The following is a 21,622-nucleotide window of genomic DNA, read 5'->3' as shown; positions in this document are numbered from 1 at the left end:
TGGGCAATAGCAGAACAAGGCTGTGCAGTACATGCAGATACATTCACTGCAGCACAAACATACAAGTACATCCAAGTACATTGCGCTCATCAACATAAGCCCGACATTGAGCAAAGTGCCGTGCGCCGCAGCTGGTGCAACCCTCCATCATGCTGGCTTGATTCACTTACACGCTGGGAGATGGAACAACGCCCACGGGTGGCGATTTAGCGGACGAGAGGGTGCTGTGGGCTGCTGCGGCTGGACGTAGCGCGCGTTTAGGGCACGAGTGCAGACGCTACAGGGCAGGATTACAGCGCAACCCCCGCTGGAGCAGGCGGTAGACGAGCGCGAGGCTGGAGCCCTGTAGGGCGTAAGGCTGAGTGCGAGAGGGGCTGTGGCTGAAGCTTGACAGGTCCAAGTGGCGGTGCGCTCGGGAAAAATGAAGATGCATCCAGAGCTGTCGTCTTCTGAGCATTGAACCGAGGCAATAGAAACGACGACGAGGCGAGCTGGTTTATCGCAAACTCGTCTACTCTTTTTCTTCTCTTGGATATCTCATATTCTTTGGCAATTCTTTGTCTATTCCTGACTTGAGCTGCTGCATTCTGTCGAGACTTGGTCTCCGTGCCTTTTGGCCATTGGGTCGTCAGAGTTTTCCCCTCTCTTACACCATCGCGTCTTTCTCACCACTCATCTCTTGTCAAACAAATTCAGACAAACCGCGAGCAAGGACGAAGAGGCAATTCCATATCCGGTGTCTATATCCCAGCACTCATTTCTGGCCGTCAAGACTTTGGCCATAGACACATTCGCAGAACCATCGACATACCAAAGGCTGGGTGTATATTAGCCACACAGATACCAATCAACAAGCATTTCTTCGAGGCTCACCCCTGTCAGACACACTGGCCTCCCCACTGCCAGACGACATCCCCCCCGTCGAGGGCGAGAGAGAGCAATTCGGCCATCAGCTGGAACTGGAAGAGCACCGGGCTCTCGAGATGAGCGTCGTCGAGATGGCTCTGAGCACGATTGATGGCGTGCCGAATCTCTATGTCGGAGGGTGAGTTGAAGACACTCTTTTGTTACAGCACTTTTACATGAATCATGTGCATGTACAATTCATTGAAACCTCATGGCTGACATCCATTTAAACAGCATCTGGGCCCTTCGTCGCTCACAGTCCCTGCTGGAAAGGAAAATCACACACGTCCTCTCACTAGTCTCCTTCAACCCGGCCAGTCTCAAAAACTTCAAGGATGAGCCCTTCTCCGAGTACGGCAAGGCCTTCCAGCACCTCCTCATTGACATTGACGATGTCGATGACTCGGATCTCCTCATCGAGCTTCCCCAGGCAGTCAAGTTCATAGACGAAGGGCTGCGGAGCACCAGGCCCCGCCGCAAGGCCCCTTCTAGCTCCGACGTTGCTAGCATGCAAAAGGCCGTCGAGGACATCTCCTTGGATGGCGACAACAAGAGCTTAGCATCGTCATCAACGTCATCACTCGTGTCAGCATCAACATCAGCATCGGGCGTCCCTCCTCCTGATGCACCTGAAGCACCTGAAGCACCACGGGGTCGTCGCGGCGCCGTCTTCGTCCACTGTGCCGCGGGCAAGTCTCGCTCCATCTCCGTCATCATCGCCTATCTCCTCTGGCGCCACCCCGATCGATTTACCGGCTCTGCAGGCGCAGAACTGGCCTCATCGCTAGTCCCTCAGCATCCTGGACAGTATGACGAATCTGTCTGTGAGCCGGTCCGCGCAGCGCTCGCCTTTGTCAAGAAGACGCGGCCCCTTGCCGACCCCAACAGCGGCTTCATGCTGCAGCTCGACCATTGGTGGCGGATGGGCTGCCCTGTCGAGGGGGGTGTCGAGTCTCAGCCCATCTACCAGCGCTGGCTATATCAGCGTGCTGCCAAGGAAAGCCTCGCCGTGGGCCAGGCCCCCTCGCAGCTCTTTTTCGGAGACGAGGTGGCCGCAGAGGCATCATCAGCGCCGTCTGCTGATGCATCGTCGACGTCTGCTTCCACCCCCGCCGGAGACAGAAGGCTCCGCTGCAAAAAGTGCCGCCGCATCCTCGTCACAGGCCCCTTCATCGTCCCGCATCAACCACGCCCCTTTAGCGACGAGGAGCTCGACGCCGCAAAGGCCCGGGGCCTGCCGCCGCCCACACGCCCGCCCTGCCAGCACTTCTTCATCGAGCCGCTTAGCTGGATGCGCGGCGAACTGGAGAAGGGCGAGCTCGGCGGCCGCCTGGTGTGTCCGAACCCCAGATGCGGCGCCGGCGTGGGGCGGTACGACTGGAAGGGCTTCCCGTGCTCGTGCGGTGGCAGAGAGGACCCGGCCTTTTCGCTGCAAAAGGCCAGGGTCGACGAGGAGGTGTCCAGGCCAATGCTTCGGATGCCACCGGGGGCCAGAGGCGGCAATGGGAACCTATGATTGCTGCAGAGCAGTCGTGACTAACATGCACTACCAGGTACTACAGACACTATTGCTCGTGCTTGTAAATCAAGGACGAGTAGCAGCAGAATCAGGGCGTCAAAATTGACCGGTTAATTCTCCGGATTATTCCTCGCAATTTCCTACTTTGGCAGAGCGAGCATAGGTACTGTTTAACATGTACTTGTATCACATCTCGATTCCTTTCTTCTCCTAGCCACCTGCCACTGCAAAGAACTATTGCATTTGTCTCAATAAATATCACAGCGCAATGGTAACTGCCGAGCAGTGCCTGAGATATGAATGGACCAATATGCAAAGCAATTCAAGATTCGCCTACGTCGCTTATACTTCGCCTATAAACAGTAGTTTATCTTTCTTTCACCATCTTTGCCTGTCTTCTTTGGTAAATGTCTACACTCTCGCGTCTAGCCGATCTTGGGATGCCACATTCGGACTGCCAAGAATTTATAGTTGTGGCTCTGAAGAATAGTAGTATAAGGATTCTCTCTCTGCCACTGATTACATGCTTGCGATGCATGGCTGTAATGTTTGCGTGGTGTGATTATGTAAACATTGTAACTGAGGGTTCTTCAAAAGACAAAAGGAGTAGAAATCAAGCCATGCCATGCACCCATCATACTTGTATCTTCTCCCTCTTTTACATTCCTGTGCTAATGGAAGCATGAATTTATTAGGGAAAAGGTATACAGCACTCTAATCTCAACTTCTGACCCCCAACTGCGGTATGGCAAGGCTACCAGCCCACGTATTAAAATATGCAGCTGCGTAATACATGCAACAGTGGCATAAGTTGCATCAGTAGTATCTGCTGCAGCAGTCCACGCTATAGCCGGAATGCCGGATAACAGAACTGCGGTGCTCGATAACCTTTCCCATATATCTAGCATGTGACTGTGACTTTTATACACCATTATCCACAACCGGTATATTCCAAGTTTGCCGTTGCGAAAAAGCCATGTACATGTAGCATTGTAAGGCTGCATCTACACGCCCTACTTGGACAGACGCGTTTACCACACACCCGGTAAATCACGGAATACTACAGTACTCTTTCCCACTCGCATAATACTCAGTACGTAGGTACCCTTTCTTTTGTCTTGTTATATAATTCCACATTGGGTCCTGAAGTTCCGCGGCATTTCATTGCCGTTTGCTTTTCCGGACACTTGGATTTTGGTAAAAGCCCGAAGCAAACAAACGCCCCCCAGCCTCCGTCTGCGGAACCAATCAAAACCGGGGTCGGTGAGACAAAAAAAAAAAGGAGGCGAATGTTAGGTAGTATCAACTTGTTTCCCGAAAGTACCTACATATTCAAATCAAGGCCTTTTCTTTTTTCTGCATTGCCGGCGGGACGGAAAAGGAAAAAAAAAAAAGGACAAATTATATGCCGGGAAAGAAAGAAGGGGTGTGTTTTACTTTCTTGCTTCGGGGTGGGGAGAGCCGAATTAGAAGGTTACAGGTGAGGTGGGATAGTCACGGCAATAGTCCTTTCTGTTACTATCAAGGTGGAATATTACTAACCATGGAAAATAGATGCCGGAAAAAGAGACTAGGTAAAACCTTATGACTTGACGCCTTGTAGATGCAGCAGAATATAGTCGTATATCGAAACCCATATACTGTATATTTTTCCGCTTTTGTAATCTTTGTCAGGGGATGGGTCCCCCAGCTCGTAGGACTGACTCAGGGTCATCAGCTTTGCTTCTTTGAGCGAATCTTGCTGACTGGACTTTACAGCAGCTTTTACTGTTGACAGGATAGTATATATCCGGCTGTCGCTGAACTGACACAACGGCCGTAGATTCTTAGCGCCGGTTTTAACAATTTGCTGCAAGTTGGTTGGCCAGAGTAGAACTGCACTAAACAAAGAGCATATAACTAAAAACTACCTATCAATATAATACAGAATGCAGGGTTCGGCATTTTTTATATCAAATAACAAACGTCAGCTATTGTGTACTACCCATCATGCTGAACACAAGGTTGCGCGAATTTGATTTTCTGGCCTTGTCTTCGGGCCGCTTATCTCATTTGTTGACATAATCCTATAATAATGCGCAGAAAAGTCCCCCTTGAAAGAGAGAAGGAAAAAAAAAGTCGGGCAATTTCACAGGATTGAGTTTGCCGGCCCTTGCTTGCCAGGGTTTCTTTGTTATCAGAAGAGGCTCTTTGATAACTCATGTCAACGAATACACGTTCTAGAACCAAGGGAGGGGGGACCAAATCGGGATTCGCATCCTTATAGGCAACAGAATTAACAGATAGGCAACCATATAAAGAAGAACAGAAGACAAAAACGGGGTGTGATCCTTAGCCAGGACGTTTGAGCTATGTAAGACGCAGGGCCGGAAACAGCTTTGATAACTCCCCCAATACGGTAGTATGTATATCCCAGAGTAGAGCAGCTGTAAGACTTGATTTCCCCGAGTTTCAACTGCCCCGAATCCTGCATTTTCGCCATTCCATTCAACAAGGGCCTTCCTTGACCACCACGACGTTGGCGACAAATACGACGCAGAATTACAAGCAAAAACAAACGATATGGCCGCTTTTGGCCACAGGTCAGCACCGGATACTGGGATCCTTCCAAAAACTACATCCCTGGCCAAGCAGTCATGCCCATCCCTTGTGCCTTCTAGAATCTTTCTCTTTTGCCCTCTGCTTATTTCTCTCACTCATCGTAACCTCGACATGGTCGCTTAACTTTCCTGGCCTTAACCGCAAGCCTCCTCACGCCCCAGCTTACTGTACGACCCAAAACAAAGGCCATGGAGGCGTCTTGCTAACGAAAAAAAGAAAAAGCAAGGCACCAGGTCCCAGTGATACCACGCAGCTGGGATCGTCGGTGACCCCGGGAAGGGGGGTGAGGGGTTCACAAAAGATCATGGCCATGCAGCGGCAATTGGGTTTGTTTCATCCATCGCCCCTCCCATACGAATCTAGATCCTTTAGACAAGCTGCAGTTTGTATGCACAGATGCTCTTTGACAAATATGGTAAGAAGGATTGTTTTCAGCAACTTTGTGCGGTCGATTCCGAGTTGCTTAGTCGTATTGCCTGCTGGCGTAAGCAGGTTCAATTTCAAACGTGGCTTGAGTAGCCAAGTCCAGCTAGAGTCCAGGGGGGAATGCTGCTTAAACTAATCCGGGAATCTTCTTGTTGGCCCTAAAGATGGAGAGCATAGAGACACGAGAAAGGTCTTCAAAAGAGTGGGCTCAAAATGCGGTGATTGATTGTTGTTAATCTCTCAATACCACACACTCTATCGCACCAATCATCATCCCACGTTCGAGTTTAGAACTTCAAAAGTTGTTTGCGAATTATAAACCCCTCCCCAGTCAAAGCATCCTTTCTTCATGGAGAAAGGTTTAGGCGACCGTTGGAATATGCCCCCGGAAATAATCTCCTTTCAGGGTCCAGTTCTCGCAAAAACTCACAACTCACAAAAACCAAAAAGCACCGAAAATCGCCCAGGATCCGATGACAGCTCGGACCGCGTTATGGGGACGTTGCAGCAACCTCCACAAACAAGGCCGACTCTTCACGCCCTTCCACTGCAGTGGTGCTTGTAGGATTCGACCATTCCACCGGGGGCTCGCGGCCAAGGCTGGTCATGGTTCAAGCTTGGACCCTATATGGAGTAGAGGGGTGAAGTCTTGCGCTCAAGCCCTTTTGTCCCTTGACCATCGCCAAGGCCTGCAGGATGAACCGCGTAACGCTTCCGTGGCTTTCATCCACCGGTCAGCTAGCCCAGACCTTGTTACCGTCTGAGTGGGTAACCGAGCAAATGAAACATGGTTCTGCATTTGAGTTTCTTTGCTGGTTTGCCGTCGCAAATACCGGGAACTCGTCAATACTACCGGATACTCGAAGCCGAGATGAAAAGCTAGCGCGGATGACAGTTGTCTTTGTCAGGAAGCCTTATTCAACACGCCCAGGTCTCTTTTCAGACAATCGAAATATCTGAATCTAAGCCAAGTCCAAGAGGGCCTCAAGAGAGAACAAGAACAAAGAGGTAATTCTATCTTGAATCAAGACAGTCCTCAACCGGAGAGGTGCCGTCGCAACTGATTGTGGCTCTGATCTCGAATTGATTGGTTAACGAGACGCAGCAACGACGGACGCATATGTAAAACCGCATGAGAATGCGACGGCACGCGCCTAGTCCCGCAGATACAAAGGCAGCCAATGGCGATTGAAACAGCCGCCGGAGATCCCCAGATTACTTTTCGGCACAGCAATCAAGAGTGGTACGTGTATATACATGGACGTACTTGTATGTAGCATGAGCCCAAATGGGCATTTGTTTTTTTGGTGGGCAGAGGTCAGCATGCAGAGCAGGGTTGCACTATGCAAATTGGCAACTCTCTCCTTGCTAGCAACGAGGCCAATTCCTTCTGCTAGCTGGGCACAGGGGGGGAGGGGTGTCTGAAATCTGGTCGTCAAGATGCGCTGAACCGGTAGGATCCCAGAGCGATGATGACCTATACGAATTTCGGTATAGAGCTGGGTCCTGCTGCAGACATGTGCATAGCCCAGTAAGAAAGAGGGCTGTTGCTAATACTTGCACTCCTCCCCCGACGCTCTCTGCGACGACATGCTCCGATGCTTTCTCCGACGACCTCCCGCGCGCTTGTGACATCTAAGGTCCGTACAAGTAGTTTTGTACAGTAACTGCAAGTCTCTTTGAAGCCACTCTATAAGAGGTCAGGCTTACTTGGCGCAGGTCTCAGCTTGGCGCAGCTCGCTCTTTGAACTTTGAATTTGGCTCATCACCTTGGCCTTTTTGTGGAAACCGGGGACCACGAGGCTCGAAAGTGTGTCTGGAGTCGCCGAATTGTCGTCCTTGGAGCTCATGCAACTTAAAGATGCTTTCCACGCCCGCCAGTGTGTGCTTGGAGAAAAAAAAGTATCCGCCGTCCGCACAAGGCTGGAATATCAATCAGATGATGCAATGGGAAATTGAGCCATTGGACTAGAGAAACAAACCCCCCCCTCTTCCTTTCTTCTTGCTGCTTGTCTCCCTGGAGTCTCGTCTTGTGGAGGGGGGTGTGAATTCAGCCCAGGAACTGCAGTGGCACAACGTGGATGCTGCTCCAGTGGTGCTCGTAGTTGACACCGCAAGTGTAAGCACTAGTCAAGCTGCCACCATCTTGTCGTCTTAGGCTCTCCGTCTGCCACGAACTGCAGCTATGCGCTGTATTGTGCGTACTAGCCGTAATGGTTCTCCATAATACAAGTAAGCTTCGGATGGATCGATCACCAGCTTCCGCAGTTAGCAAGGCTCTCCCGATTCGACAGTTGATGTCAGCGAGGCATGGAACCTCTGTGTCGCTGTTTCGCTGTTTCGGGACCCGACTTGAGACCAACTGGCCAACACGCTCTGACTTTTACTGAGAATTGACAGTCTCCATCCGCAAATTGCATGATTGGCCGGTATATGCCTCGTATTATTTGGGCTAAATCATTCAACATCGGCCAAGTAAAATGCTGACAAATGTCTGCTCATTATGGCCTGTTTGCAGATCCTTTTGTGTCCGAGGATCTCGCGAGAGCGGACCCAACGAACCATGTTTGAGCGATTGAGTCGGCGAGGACGAGTATTGGAGTTGGAAATGCCTTTACTCAAAGATGAGAATGCAGTGTTTCGGATTGCATGGTTGGGAGTCATTCTGGTTTGGAGATGAGCTAATTGACCAAACTGGGCCATCGTTTTTGGGTAGATGAGCTAATCAGGAACAAATTTAGTCCATCAAAGCCTCGAAGGTGTTGGTAGCTCTCGATATTTGCCAAACCTGTGGCTGTTTGGTTGATATCCCACCTCATAGGATGGGAAAGGAAAAAGTAAAAGTAGGCTGGCTCAAGCGATTCGAGTAAATTGATATAGCACGGCCATGTCGATGGGCACTTGCTGGGGTAGACTGGCATGACAGGCTGAATACAAAAGTCCGGCGGTATGCTGTCTATCTTTTAGGTGCTCCCGTCGGCACAGATGGAAAGTAGTTGGGCTGAGATGCTCGTTCGCGGTCTCGTTTGGCAGCTTCCGCTTGGCGCTTGCGTTGTAACCGCTGCTGATAGAAGACACTGTTCCGTGGTGTTAGTAACGGTAAGAAACGAGCTCTGCTCTTGTCCTTACCTCTTGAGTTCAAAGACTCGCGGCTCGTCTTCCTCTTTGGGGGTTTCTTCACCTGGACTCTTTTCCTGGCTTCATGTCAATATACCAAACATCTGCAAGTTTGTGTGCTGATAATACTGCGTGACTTACCGCTTCATCTTCATCCTTATCCTTTTCTTTGTCCTTTTCTTTGTCCTTTTCTTTGTCCTTGTCCTTGTCCTTTTTGTCTTTATCCTTCTTGTCCTTGTCCTTTTCTTTTTCCTTTTCCTTTTCCTTTTCCTTCTTCTTGCGCTGCTTCTCTTCATACTCCTTCTTCAACTTCTCCTTCTCCTCAGCCAACTCCTTCTCCCGCTTCGCCTTGACCGCATCTTCATCAATCTTGGGACTGCAAAAGTTGCGGTCCTTGAGGTGCACCGGGCAGATGTAGAAGAAGTCCTAAGGCAAGCAAGTCACGTTAAACCATTTTCTCTACAATCGCCAGCCTGGAATGCCTCTACCTTTTTGTCAGGCGTGATGAGCACTGATGTGCTGGGCTTGTAGCAGACGTCGCACGCTTTGGCGGCAGCCTCGGCCACCTTTCGGAGCGTGTACAAGTTGGCAAAAGGCGCTGCCATGCTGCGAGGCGAGATTCTAGTCGCTGACCAAGCTGGAAATGAGCGTGCAGGGAGTATATAGTCGGTATCTCGATAGGTATCTTGATAGGCATCTTGAGTGAATCCAGCACTTGATACTTCACCTCCTCATGGCGGGGGACATGGCGGCTGATGACTAAGCGCCTTGACGTCGCTACAGGTCGCGTCCAGCTGTAGAAGCAAGTAAAATCAACCTGAAGCTCTCAACCGCGCCTCTGTGTAGCCCCGAATCTGCCCTTTTTCCGGCATCATTCCATTCCATTGCAGCATTCTGTCGGCCTCGATCCCACCCGCTGCGTGACAATGGCCCAATCACTCAATGCGCAGCGAATAGACGCCGTCTTTCAGTCTCGGCCTGACATCATTGCCAGGATCAGCCAAGCTGCAGGTATACACTATACTATACCCCAAAAGCCAGGGGACAGCCCTGCAATCACAGCCTTGCACAGATCGAAGAGGCTAACTGTACATTAGACTCTCCTGCTCGAATTGCCCTCTTCAACGAAATCGCCGACCACGTCTTCGAACGGTTACAAGAGCATGGAGAGCCCTCACAGAAGAGGAGGAAAGTCGGGGCAGAGGCAGGCAGCCCAAGCAGCCAGGCAGCGCTTTCAAACGCGGCAGACGAGGCTGTCCTTCTGAGCATTGCAGAGATTTCGGTGTCCGTGCCTCAGAGGAAGAAGCTGGAGATGTGCTTCACCTCCAACCACTTATATGCCAGAGCCCCTGGAACAACAGCTCCCCTGCAAGGCGTCAGCTATGCGTGGAGAGATATTGGTTCGTCAAACCTCACCGGTGCAATCTAGAGCTCCCATTTAGACTGACAATTTCCCAACAGAATATGCCTTCTATCTCCCCGTCCCCGAAAAGGCCCAGGTCCAGCACAACTACATCATATTTCCCAAAGGAACGTGCTTACCTTCCAAGACGGCCCCTCCGCCATCCGTAGAACCGCTCGTCTTCACGGTCCCTGCAACTGCCCCAAAGCAAGGCACAATTGGAGGAAGTGAGTCGGGATCCGCCGCCGCAGTATCAGACACCTACAAGTCCTTGTTCCATTGGGCCTTTAGTCAGCGATTACAGGCTGCAGGCACCGGCGTAAAGATTGTCTCTGCCGATCCAAACAAGTTTCACAGCATGATTCGCCAGCCTCACCGGCCAAACGAGACGGCGGTCCACATCGGCGGCTTCAGGGGCTCAAAGGACGGCTTCCTCTTCTTCCTCGAAAACGGCATCTTCTGGGGCTTCAAGAAACCACTCATCTTCATCCCCATGAACCGCATCGCCGCAATCAGCTACACGAGCATTCTGCAAATCACATTCAACATGGTGGTCGAAGTCTTCACAGACGAGGACGGCAAGACGGAAGAACTGGAGTTCGGTATGCTCGACCAGCAAAACTACGGCGGCATCGATGACTACGTCAAGACAAACAGGCTTCAGGACAGGAGCATGGCCGAGCAGAGAAAGGGCAAGCTACAGCTGGCTGAAAACAAGGCGCCCAAGAAGAAGGATGGCGAAGAGGAGAATGGCGATGCAGAAGGTGAGGGGGCAGGCGATGGCATGACTGAGCTGGAGCGTGCGCAGATGGAGGCCGAACAGCAGCTACAAGATGAAGAAGACGAAGACGAGGAGGACTACGACCCTGGAAGTGAGGGCGAGAGCGAAGGCTCAGGCTCCGATGATGACGATGACGACTCCGACGATGATGACGACGATGAAGAGGACGACGAAGAGGACCCAGAAGGCGAAGGAGAAGAGGGCGGCGAGGAGGAAGAGGAAGAAGAAAAGCCCGTCGTCAAACAAGAGCTCCCAAAGCCTGCTCCAAGGGCAAGCAGAGCAGCCAAACCAGCCAAACCCGCGCCCCCCGCCAAACCAGCCAAGTCAACCAAGCCAGCCAAGCCAACCAAGCCAGCGGCCAAGCCAGCCAAGCCAGTCAAAGCTGAGGAGCCCAGCATTCCCGTCCGAACAGGCTGGGCAGCCTTTACTTCCCGATCAAATGCAGATGTTGACATGGCTGATAACGACGATGAAAAGTTTGATGTGGTGGGATAAGAGAAAGAGAGGAGATGTCGAGGACAAAGGGTGTCAAGGACAAAGGGTGTCGAGGACAAAGGGTGTCGAGGACAAAGAGTGTCAAGGACAAAGAGTGTCAAGGACAAAGGGTGTCGAGGACAAAGGTGTCTGGGACAAAAAAGTGTTTGGCCAAAAGGTGTCTAGGACATAAGGTGTCCGAGACAAAAGGACATACGACATATGGCATGCGACACACCTGTCTCCTCTATTTGGAGTGCGTGTGTGAGTTGGCGTCTGACGGTCAGGGGCACGGGCTTAATAAAGCATAAAGGCAGCAAGTCAGACAATAGAGACATGCTATTAATTTGAAGAATGCCATTTATTGAAAAAGCTGAGCAATACCAGGTATATCCTCTACTGCCTAACCTACTCAACCGATACGACTTTATAAATTCATGGTTAGTTTGGATTAAGCTCAAAAGAAGGCTCGGGAGGCCATGACCCCATAAATTCATCCATCTCCCAGTCCACAGGCAGCATCACATTGTCCATCTCCAAGTCCAGAGGTAGCATCATGTTGGACGGAGCTTGAGGAGAAGCCTCGGCCAGACGTGGAGTCTCGACTGGACACGGCACCTCCTCGACTGGACACGGAGCCTGAACGGTAGACGCAGTCTCGACTGGACGAGACAGAGGCGGTACCACGGGCTTTACCGGTATAAGATCCCGCATAGAGCTTGGCGCAAGGCTAAAGGCGTGAGTCGGCAGGCCAGGAGGCCGCCAGGGCTGTTGCTGCGGCGTATCAGTCGCAGGACCGATCAGACCCAGGATTTGGTCTAGAGTTCTTGTGTTGCGGTTCGCAGCGTACACCGGTCCTGTCCCTCTCTCGTGTCTCTGCACCGACGAATCGCGCGACAGGCGAGGATGCAACGACGGGTCACCGGAGAACGGCGGCCGCGGTGGCTGATGCTGTCGCAGATGTCCTGCATTCACGTCTTGTCTTGTCTCGACAGGCCCGGTCGTGAATTCGTCCATGGCTTCTTGGAGTCGCATCACTGTGCGATGGACCAGTGCACGCCGCCTTCTGTTCATGTGCGTTTTCTTTGCTTCATCGGCGTTTTTGATGCATTCACTGAGGTGAACAAAAAAGGCGTGGACGTTGACAAAGGTATAGCCACAGCTGGGGCAAACCTCGAAGCAATCGACATCTGGTTTTGAGTCCAGTTAGCACAGGCCTCCGTACACGCAGCACAGTTTTGCTCAGAAGAAGCGACATACGCTGTATAAAATGGAATTTCATGTCCTTGAGCGGCTTCACCGAATTGCAACTCGGCAGTGGGCATTTGCTGGTGACGACTGACTCGGAGAACCTGTCGGCATCGGACGGGTCTAGCTGGATGGGTATGAGATGCGCCGCTGCTTTGGCAACTCTCTCCATCAAAACGGTGATGAGTCGCTGGACGGGACAAACAGACGGACAGAGAGAGGGAGTCAGCCACGGCCGACGAGAACGGGTTTGATCCTGTTTCAGAGCACGAACCTCGTAGGCGTCGATATGGATCTCGAGCTGGAATAGCGTGGGAAACGAGACATAGCATGTTTGGCACTTGAATTGTGGTGCTGGTGGTGCGGGCCTGATTGGCCTAATTGGATTCATGGTGACGCGGTTTGATAGCGATGGCTGGTGGCTTGTGGGAGTTGGAAGTTGTTGGAACCAGAAGAATGGAGAGAAGATGGAGGCAGGACGGGTTTATGCTCGGCAGCTGTAGAAGGAGTAGCCAGCTGGGATCTTGGGATGGCAGTCTTGACCAGTAGCTATTGCTGTTGCTGCTGGTGCTGATGCTGCTACAACAACTAGTTCTACTATATACAGTCAAAATGAGCAAAGAATCTTTCTAGAGCGGCGTTATAAATAGCGATAGGCAGCCCAAAGCCGCACTTCACCGAGACAGTGTAGCCAGAGACTAGACTCAGACCAACAATCAACCCACAAGTAGTCCTGCCAGTAATGGACATGGTATAGAGAACAAGAGAACACTCAGCAGCAACCGGTCTTGCAATTGATAACTTTTGGAATCCAAGCCTCAGACTCATTCTGACTCTGAAGAGGAGGATTCTCTACTTGAAGAAATGCCGGCACTCATAGGCAAAAAGAAGAAACATGGATGCATTATTTGCTGCACCGTGTTTGTCAGAGTTCACAGCCCTTTGTTTATAGAGCAAGAGAATGGTACATAATCTGAAGATAGGTATTTCTTTTGCCCCTTCTGCCACTAAATACCCACCGACTAAGTCAAGAGATTACGCGGACAAGAATCCAGCAACTGCTCTTTACCTACGACAATCTGTAGCACAATTCGGAATAAGAAGCCCAGTTGAGAAATTTTCACAGTGCACGCCGCCCAACAAATCTTGTGCCTTGACAAGGTGGATGAGGCAGAGAAGAGCAATGCCGCCTCAGTCCGCCAAGAATAAAAGCCACGAATCTGATGAGCATACTCATGCGATGAACGGTTCCCCTGAAGACAACAAATTACAGTCCAGCCACTGAAGTTGCAGCGTGGATCCAAACCGAACTACTCGGGCGTTTTCCGTAATCTGCATGCACATCGTCGCTGGACATGTTCGAAACCATTGAGTACTACACAAAGGAACCGAGATGAGAATGACCTCGGCGAGAGTGTTGCCAGACTACAGCTTAGCTTTACCATCCATGCCCTAATTACAACACCTTGCTGATAGGACTAGCATAGAAGAGAGGATGGTCTAAGAAGATGAGAAGCTTCGGAAGAAAATACTTCAAGCAGGCCTCTCGCAAAGCAACCCCTACTTTAAAAGCGCTTAAAATCTCACGCAGGCCTCTGGTTTTGCGAAAACGTACCTTGATGATCCAAGCTGACACCAGTATGGGGAAATTTCCAATGAGGTACTACTAAGATGCTTCGGTACATGTTCATCTCAGCCATGGACAAAACTAATGCGATCAAAGGGCCCATCCATAAACTTTGCTCACCATTATCAAGGCTCTAAGCGGGCATCAGGGCTTTAGCCATCTAATTTGAATCAATAGACATCTATCTTATGCGAATCAGAAATTTTGAAGAAAATCGTATGTCTCACAGGTGTAAGTCGCCAGAGCAGAAATACTGCAGCAGCGGTTCTTCCACCTTTCGTCTTTCCTGTTCCCAAGTCATAGGAGACGCATAAAATTAAACCAAAGAAATAAATCGAAATAAATTGACCGTCCATCACACAAAACAAAGACAACGCAATGTTAGCAAATACGCGTCTTCAGCGAAACGCCCTCTCAACATCATTCGAAGAGGGTCACGTGCACACCCCCGTGACTTCAAGCTCCAATTGGCCTCTCTCAATATCCCGCCAAAAAATCATCCCGCGCAACACAGCTTAAACCACAGCGACATCCCGGCTTCGCATTGCTCCCTTTTCTTAACAAAAAGAACCCCCCAAATAATATTCTGGCCCCAAGATCAACATGTCAGGGAGCGCAAAGGCCATTCGTCTCCCCCCCGCTGAAGACGCTGCGGGTGCACAATCCCAAGCGCCAGCCCGAGAATCCTTGCATCGCCATCATGTCCAGCGTTCTCGGTATGTATATCTTCCAAAGAAACAAGTAAAAAGAAGAGAAATTGTTGACTTCCTTGTACAGCGTGCTGGGCTTCAGCAGGCTTCAACGCCGCCGGCTGCGCCGCCATCGAGAACCAGCTCCGGAAATGCATGGACGGCCCAGCGCCTCCTCCCGCGCCGGCGAATACCATCAACTACCACTTGTCGCGGATGCAGAAATACGTAACCAGCCCGAAGAAGCAGAAATAAACGACGACGAAAACGAAATGATGTACAAAAGACAAAAGGAGGGAAGGATTTATATTGCGATTTTCGAGTAGCATGATCGAGAGGAGCCCTTGTACGATTTTCTTTCCCGCTGTCGATTGCGATTGCGAAGAAAGACGACTCGACTCGACTCGAGGGTTCTGTATACCAAGTCGAGGGATTGTGATACGAAAACAGCCGTAAGAAGCAAGGAATTGAGGAGACGGCTTTTTCACCAACAAAGAATCAGGGTTGGACATCCCTGGAGCAAAATGCGTAACAAAGGTATTTACGCAAACGACGAACATTTTTTTTTTTTTGACGAGCAACATGGGAAGGAGCGAAGAATGGGAGGAGGAAGAAAAGCAAGACGGGAGGATAAACATTGACCGGCGTTGGTTGCCACTTTGACGATATCACCAAAAGTAAAAATGTACAACATACATACATATCCAGGAAGGGAAAAAAGAGGGATTCATAAAAAGAGTGTTATAGAAGGGCAAGGAGAGAAATGTCAAAATGATGAGATGGCGTGACATAGAGCGCTTCATCCAATGTACAAATAGCAGACACAACATATGAAATAAAAGTGTTTTCAAAAAAGGAAAAAGGTTTACAACAGCTTCCCCTTGGATCAACATTTGTCTTTCCATCACCATTTCACAATATTGCACAATTGACCACAGAGATTTTGTAATTTTTTTATTTAATTCACCATCTCCGTTTGCACTTTTGTCGTCCCCGATTTCTATCTATCCAGTACTAAAAGGAACAATCAACATCCAACAACAAGACCCATCATTCCAAAAACACGACAAAAAAACAAAGAGAGAGAGTGAGAGAGTCAGGGGGAGAGAGGTAAAGTATAGTGGTGGTGGGAGTAGAGGGTGCAAAAAACAGAAAGTGTGAGGTAATGGTAATAAACACAAAAAAGCCAAAGCATGCATAAAAGGGACAAAAACAAGACGGGTAAAAATATCATCCTCCCAAAACAAACACTATTGCAAAGATGGCAAAAACAAAAAAGTGAATACCCTTCTCAGTTCTCCTATAAAAACCTGCCGTCTTTGTCACTAGCGCCATAGAATCCCATGAATAACAAAAAGAAGAGGAAAAAGAAATGATGGTAGAGATATGTAGAAGAACCACTCAGATGAAGTATATCTTAAAACTCCAGATAGTGTGGCCCCGATGATAATAATAAAGGTAGGGTAGTAATAGAGAAAAGAAGAAGAGTGATAAGGAAAAGTCTGGTTGAGAAAGAGTGTATCGTTGAGACGGCTTATAGACAGCATATTCTTGCTGGACTGAATTTTCCAACTGTCCAGCAGTGATTTGTTATGCGCAAATGTCCGTCGTAATAAGCTTTGTGCATCCTTGGTTTCTTCTTTTTTTTCTCGTCTTTTTTCGGTATTTGTAGACTTGTTTCGCGGCTGCGAAAAAAAGGAGTTAAAACATGGCAACGGGCCGTCGACAACGTGAGATGGATAGTCGGGTGCGAATGAGTGACCAAAGTTGGAATCGGATGATAATAAATAGCATATAAAGTAAAATTGGTTGGTCATAATCGCACATATCGTGTGGTGTCGTGTCTATATGATTTTAAGAGGTATCTTTGGTAGTTGTTGGCCTTGAACTGTCGTTAATATGGTGGCAGTTGTCGTGCCGCTCTAAAATAAAAATGATTTCTGCTGCTGCTGCTATGCAATGGCTCTCTATACACCAAAACATGCGGGTGCTCCTTGGTGGTCCGTGGAATAAGTATGCTGGTTTTCTCAAAATACTTGTCCCCTCTCTTTCCGTCTATAAAAAGAGCCTTCTTCTTTCTCTTCTCCCAAAGGAAATGCTCCAGATGCGGTGCTATTATGCTGCCATGTCTCCGACGCAGAAGAGCTCTATCTCTCCCACGCCGCCACTGTACGCGCTCTTCATACCGTCACGGAACTCCATAAAGGCAATCTGAATGTCGTCATCGCTCTCGATTGTGACAAAGTCCTCGTCTTCATCTTGATAGCGAAGCTTTAGCAACCCTTGTGCTATGCTGCTGGTAGTGAACCGCGCAAGCTTGGCGTCAATCCGATCAACGAGGGACTGGTACGTGATGTTGAAAGCAACAACGAGCGTAACATAGTTTCCGGTATCGCAGGTGACCCGGACCTTGAGTTGCGTTGGCAAGGCCACCTCGGGGCTTGCAGCCGGGTTGTTCTGTGGAATCTGGGGCACCAATCCCGGAGGCATCATACCCGAAGGTATCATGCCGTGATGGGCCAGCATTCCTTGAGACATGGTCGCAGTGCCGAGAGACGGTGATACGGTCCGCGAGTTGGCCGCTGCAGGGTCAACACGAAGGCCGTTGCTGCTCATGGGAGGTCCAGGCGTGGTCTGTCGAGGGTAGATGGGCTGGGTAGGGAACTGTGCCATGGCGCCGCCGACACTGCCCGAGTGCGAATGCTTGTGTTTGTGTGCCCGCTGGGGCTGGGAGCCGGGGCTCTGCGTGCTCGTCCGGCTGGCTGGCACCGCTGCCTCGTTCCGGGGGGAGCCTGTTTGCGATCTCGGGATGGTGCTGTCGTGAGCGGGATGGAGATGCAGGGGAATGCCGGGGACGGCGGGGATGTTGCTCTGGCTGGGTTGGCGTCGCTGGCCCTGAGCCGCGGCGTCGGGAGTGCTGTACGAGCGGCTCCTTGACGCCGCCGGGTTTGCGCTATGTCTGCCATTCATGTAGGCACTGGGCGGCGTACCGTCTCGAGACGGGGCACGGGGCATTGCTGGCGCCGTATAGCGGTTGTTTTCATCCCATCCTGCTTGGGGAGTCCCGGCTTTGGAGAATGGGTTGATGTTTGGCGAAAATACTCCACTGGTTGCGCTGGTTCGAGAAGACGCAGGTGATTCGCCAATGGGCGAAAAGTAGCTATCTCCTCCGCGGGCGCCGGGCGATGGAACGGTCATGCTGTTTTGGGTCTGGAGGGACAAGGGCGCTGGCGGCATTGGCAGCGGGAATCGTGGCGGAGGAGCTCGCGCGATGCCGGCCAGAGACTGCGACGACTCCACGGTTACCGAGCCCTTCCTCAAGTCTCTCAGGTTGGAGCTCGACGCGGTCCTAGGGATGGCCATGGAACCTCCGAATGAGCTTGTTGGCACTGGGAACTGAGCAGGAGCAGTAGCGGGGCCAATGTCGTCTTCATCGTCGTCGTCTTGTTGTAGGTAGGGGTTTTCAAGGCCGCCGGCCTGGTCGCGCGTCCAAGCAAAGTCGGTGGGATTGTCGTCTGGGCTCGTGGCGGTGCGAGGCGCATTGTCCTTACGTTGCGTCTCCAGGCCGTTTGCCCATTTCTTCATCATCTCCTCCGTGAGGAACTTGATGGTGAAGTTTTCGACACCAGGATCGCCTTTCCACCAGATTTGGACGCTGTGAGAGCCTGGCTTGGAAAGAGACACGACATCGGTCACGTTGGTCATGAAAATTCGGCCCTTGAGTTGCAGTTTGGCGGTCCTGTTCTTCTGCTTTGGGAGTGATTGCAGCCGAGCCCTCTCTTTCTTGTCCTTGCTCTTGTTTGGGGAAATTTCCTTGCAGCATAGCAAAATGCATTCGAAGAGGTAGATTTCATACTGTAGGGATAGTTAGCCTTCTGTTAGCCGTCGCGAAGGAGGGGAAACAAGTATATACGTACGTCCTTCTCTTGTTCACTCTTGCCAGTGATGACACCATAGACGCCATGCAACAACAGCTTTCCAAATGACTCAATCTTGTGTGATTTCCAGTCATCAACTCTGGTCATGAGCTCCTCCAGCGCCTCGTCGAGAAGGTCGCGATTAACGGCTTCGTTTGCTTTCTGGAGAACGCGCTCAGCAGCCTCACATCCTTGTAGCAGATCGTCCTTTGTCTCTGGGTCTTCCGTTTTCTTTGCCAGATCCTGAATAGCCAGTCAATAATTGAAGGAGAAGTTGAACATTGGGGCAGAAAATGAGTATTCGTCAAGACATACCTTGAGTAGCAGCGGATACTTGACTAGACGCTGCATAGGCTTCAGGAGGAAACCGTCCAGAGTGTTAAAGTCGGCTGCGACGGGGTGGTCTGACTGGCGGATGAGTTCGAAATTTGTATTGGCAATTTGCGCCGCCTTGCGCTGGTTGGCGATGAAGGGCTGGTAGATGTTGAAGAACTCCTCGTGGGTGACAAACGGCTGGCCCCATCGCTGGGAGTCAGCGGGCAAAGAGTTGGTGGTCTCGATGCGAATGAGAAAGCGGCGTTGGAAGTCGAGGATAAGGCTGATGTTGAGGAAGATTTGGTGAACGATGTCGCCGGTAATTACTCCTTTCTGCTCCAATGCCTTCTTCAAATCGTGCAGGTTTTCCAGGTCCTGGACATATTTGCGCTCGGTATCCACCAGTTCTTTGATGACATGGTCTCGATAGGTCATTTTGGAGGTGCCGTTGGTGCCAGTGGGCTCGCCATCGGGATAGGCCTCCTGCTGGAGAAGGAATCCGCGCCGCTCTGCAAGGTCAAGGACGTAATTAACGACTTGGGTAACCTGATGTACACGTTAGAAAATTTGTTTTTACCCCCCCATTTGAACTAAAAAAAAATCAGATGGCAAAGATGGATACATCAATCAGCGACAGAGGAGATGGCACGTTTCTTCTTCTCTTTTTCCTTGTCCCCCAAAACAGGCAGAGGACAATCATTCAATCATTCATGGGGTACTTGCCTTGACAAAGCCGCTCGTGTCAGTGCCCATCAAATCCGTAATGACAAAACAATCGGCCGGAGGCACCTGGAGATCCTTCATGCAGGCCTGGACGAACTTGAAGATGGCAATCTTTGACTTTTTGGAATCGGAGGCATTGGCGTCGTCGACGCTCAGCGGCTCAGCGGGCCGCAGCGTGTTGTAGACTACCAGCAGCGGATAGCCAGAGCGCAGGAGGTTCCAGAGGGGATCGACTGGGTCGGTCGGGTCGAGGTGCTGCAGAAACTGCTCGAAGCCGGGCACCTGGGCCAGGCGCTGCTTGAGGGAGATGCATATCTGGTAGAGGGAGCGAGAGGCGTCGGCCTTTTGATTGATGATGTTACTGGTGGCCACCACCGGGCCATTGGCAACCACGGTCATGTCGCTGTTGAGTGAGGTGAGCGACGTTGAAGATCCAGCATAGGCGGTTGATCCAGACAGCTGGCTAGTGCGCGGCGCACTGCTGCTCATGCTTTGATGTGGTAAACCGCCCGCTCCGTTGGGATGAGACTGGAAGACCGGGGCCGTGTTGGTTCTGAGCAGGGGTGCATGAGCCATGACCTCTTTACTCCATCCGTCGGGGGCCCGATATCAGGGCTGGGTCCTGGCAGCAGCGTCTGAGGTCGAGGTCGACGAAAGGGCGGTTTTCGGTCGAGCGAAGAGAAGAGGTCAGGGTTGAGGAAGAAGGAGGAGGAAAACAGGGGTGGTGCTCAGGCCCAAGGCGGGGGTTTAGCGAACGAGTTTCTCGCGGAAGACGAGTCCGTGGGTTGCGGATCCCTAAAGAGCACGGATTCACGTCATTTAACGCGAAAGGCCAGCGTCAATGGGTTGTTGGACAGCCTCACGAGCCGTTTGCCACAGGCAGGGCAAGGCAGGGCAGGCGGAGCGAGACTTGCGCTGAAGGGGGTCTCGGCGAGGCTTTCGTTCGGCACAGAGAGTCGGCGGAAGCGGTATATGCTCGTCGATTCTGCGTGTCAATCGGGTGCGAATGTGTCTCGCTGACAGACGCTCGTTGTCTATGTCGCTTTCGCTCTCTAAGTCTCTCTCTATATTGCTTTCTGCAGCTTTGCGTCTAATTGTGCTGTCTATCTTGTTCTTTCTGTCTGTTGCTTCTACTGTGTACGTGGCGGGTCGTCAAACAAACGATCGAGTAATCTCTTGTCTCTGTCGGCTGGTCTGGTGTCTTTCTTGAACAAAAAAAAAATCGACTGCGATTAGGTGCTACTGCTCTACTTGTTGTCGTTGCAGCAGCAGTGGTGGGCAGCGTCAAGGCTCGAAACGGCGTGGAACAGACTCCAGCGATGCCCACACAACGCTTCTTTTGCGATCTGCCGGTCGGATATTAGGTGTGTACGGATGCCAGTCGGTGTGCGGGGACTCGCTGTCAAAGAGATCCAGAACCGCTGAGGCTGCGGCAGAGGCAGGATCAGGAGGCGTACAAGTAAAGGGGGGAGCCAGGAATGGGCACAGAAGGAAAAGAAGAGAGGCTGCCAACACGCAGACGAGTGGAGGAGAGGAACGCAGCGGCGAGACGGCGTGCTCACGGCAGTACGGGCGGCGGCGGTACCTGTGCAGGCGCGCGGCGGTGGGCAGATACTCGGCGCGAGGTACCGAAGCCCGCAGGCGCCACAGCCAGACACCACAAGGGCGGGCTGGTGGGCGGGTTGGGGGGCAGGCATCAGTTGATCTACAGGCTCTGGGGGCTGCTAATTGGGACGATTGGGGCGGTTTAGCGCGCCGGGCTCGATTTCAGGGGGGCTCAACCGGGGGCTGCAGAGGGGGCGCTTCGGCGACCCTTTTTTCCTCTTCTTTTTTCCTGAATGTTCCATTTTGCCAGTCCCTGCACGCCACGGCCGTCT

The 21,622-nt window shown here is 51.3% G+C and overlaps 6 protein-coding genes across 7 annotated transcripts; 3 read left to right on the top strand and 3 right to left on the bottom strand.

The window, feature by feature from the left end:
* Window positions 1-462: 462 nt before the first annotated feature.
* On the top strand, window positions 463-3,029 carry TrAtP1_010460 (uncharacterized protein). Its single transcript, XM_014089702.2, has 2 exons — window positions 463-1,045; window positions 1,141-3,029. The coding sequence occupies exons 1-2, from the start codon at window positions 984-986 to the stop codon at window positions 2,420-2,422; spliced, it is 1,344 nt and encodes a 447-aa protein (XP_013945177.2). The 5' UTR covers window positions 463-983; the 3' UTR covers window positions 2,423-3,029.
* Window positions 3,030-4,291: 1,262 nt separating this feature from the next.
* TrAtP1_010459 (uncharacterized protein) lies at window positions 4,292-9,391 on the bottom strand. Of its 2 annotated transcripts, XM_066114718.1 has the most exons (4): window positions 9,058-9,391; window positions 8,711-8,995; window positions 8,582-8,646; window positions 4,292-8,529 (listed from the first exon to the last, which is right to left on the bottom strand). In XM_066114718.1, exons 1-4 carry the CDS (start codon window positions 9,172-9,174, stop codon window positions 8,409-8,411), a joined length of 588 nt encoding a protein of 195 aa, XP_065970815.1. In that variant the 5' UTR covers window positions 9,175-9,391; the 3' UTR covers window positions 4,292-8,408. The 2 variants fall into 2 exon arrangements, with proteins under 2 accessions (XP_065970815.1, XP_065970816.1); XM_066114719.1 differs by having other exon boundaries at window positions 4,292-8,646.
* TrAtP1_010458 (uncharacterized protein) lies at window positions 9,392-11,945 on the top strand. Its single transcript, XM_014089705.2, has 3 exons — window positions 9,392-9,580; window positions 9,667-9,969; window positions 10,031-11,945. Exons 1-3 carry the CDS (start codon window positions 9,496-9,498, stop codon window positions 11,245-11,247), a joined length of 1,605 nt encoding a protein of 534 aa, XP_013945180.2. The 5' UTR covers window positions 9,392-9,495; the 3' UTR covers window positions 11,248-11,945.
* On the bottom strand, window positions 11,668-12,865 carry TrAtP1_010457 (uncharacterized protein; the record flags this gene model as incomplete). The annotated part of the gene is made up of 2 exons (XM_014089706.1): window positions 11,668-12,416; window positions 12,487-12,865. The coding sequence occupies 2 exons, from the start codon at window positions 12,863-12,865 to the stop codon at window positions 11,668-11,670; spliced, it is 1,128 nt and encodes a 375-aa protein (XP_013945181.1).
* Window positions 12,866-14,704: 1,839 nt separating this feature from the next.
* On the top strand, window positions 14,705-15,116 carry TrAtP1_010456 (mitochondrial 37S ribosomal protein mS37; the record flags this gene model as incomplete). The annotated part of the gene is made up of 2 exons (XM_014089707.2): window positions 14,705-14,817; window positions 14,879-15,116. 2 exons carry the CDS (start codon window positions 14,705-14,707, stop codon window positions 15,114-15,116), a joined length of 351 nt encoding a protein of 116 aa, XP_013945182.2.
* Window positions 15,117-15,750: 634 nt separating this feature from the next.
* On the bottom strand, window positions 15,751-21,210 carry TrAtP1_010455 (uncharacterized protein). The gene is made up of 4 exons (XM_066114717.1): window positions 19,746-21,210; window positions 19,023-19,568; window positions 18,708-18,950; window positions 15,751-18,645 (listed from the first exon to the last, which is right to left on the bottom strand). Exons 1-4 carry the CDS (start codon window positions 20,319-20,321, stop codon window positions 16,906-16,908), a joined length of 3,105 nt encoding a protein of 1,034 aa, XP_065970814.1. The 5' UTR covers window positions 20,322-21,210; the 3' UTR covers window positions 15,751-16,905.
* Between the last annotated feature and the right edge of the window lie 412 nt (window positions 21,211-21,622).

The sequence above is a fragment of the Trichoderma atroviride genome, chromosome 5, assembly GCF_020647795.1.
Source record: "Trichoderma atroviride chromosome 5, complete sequence".
NCBI classification, from domain to species: Eukaryota; Fungi; Ascomycota; class Sordariomycetes; order Hypocreales; family Hypocreaceae; genus Trichoderma; species Trichoderma atroviride.
Note: the sequence above shows the minus strand (reverse complement) of the source record. Positions and strands in the feature narration are given on the sequence as shown.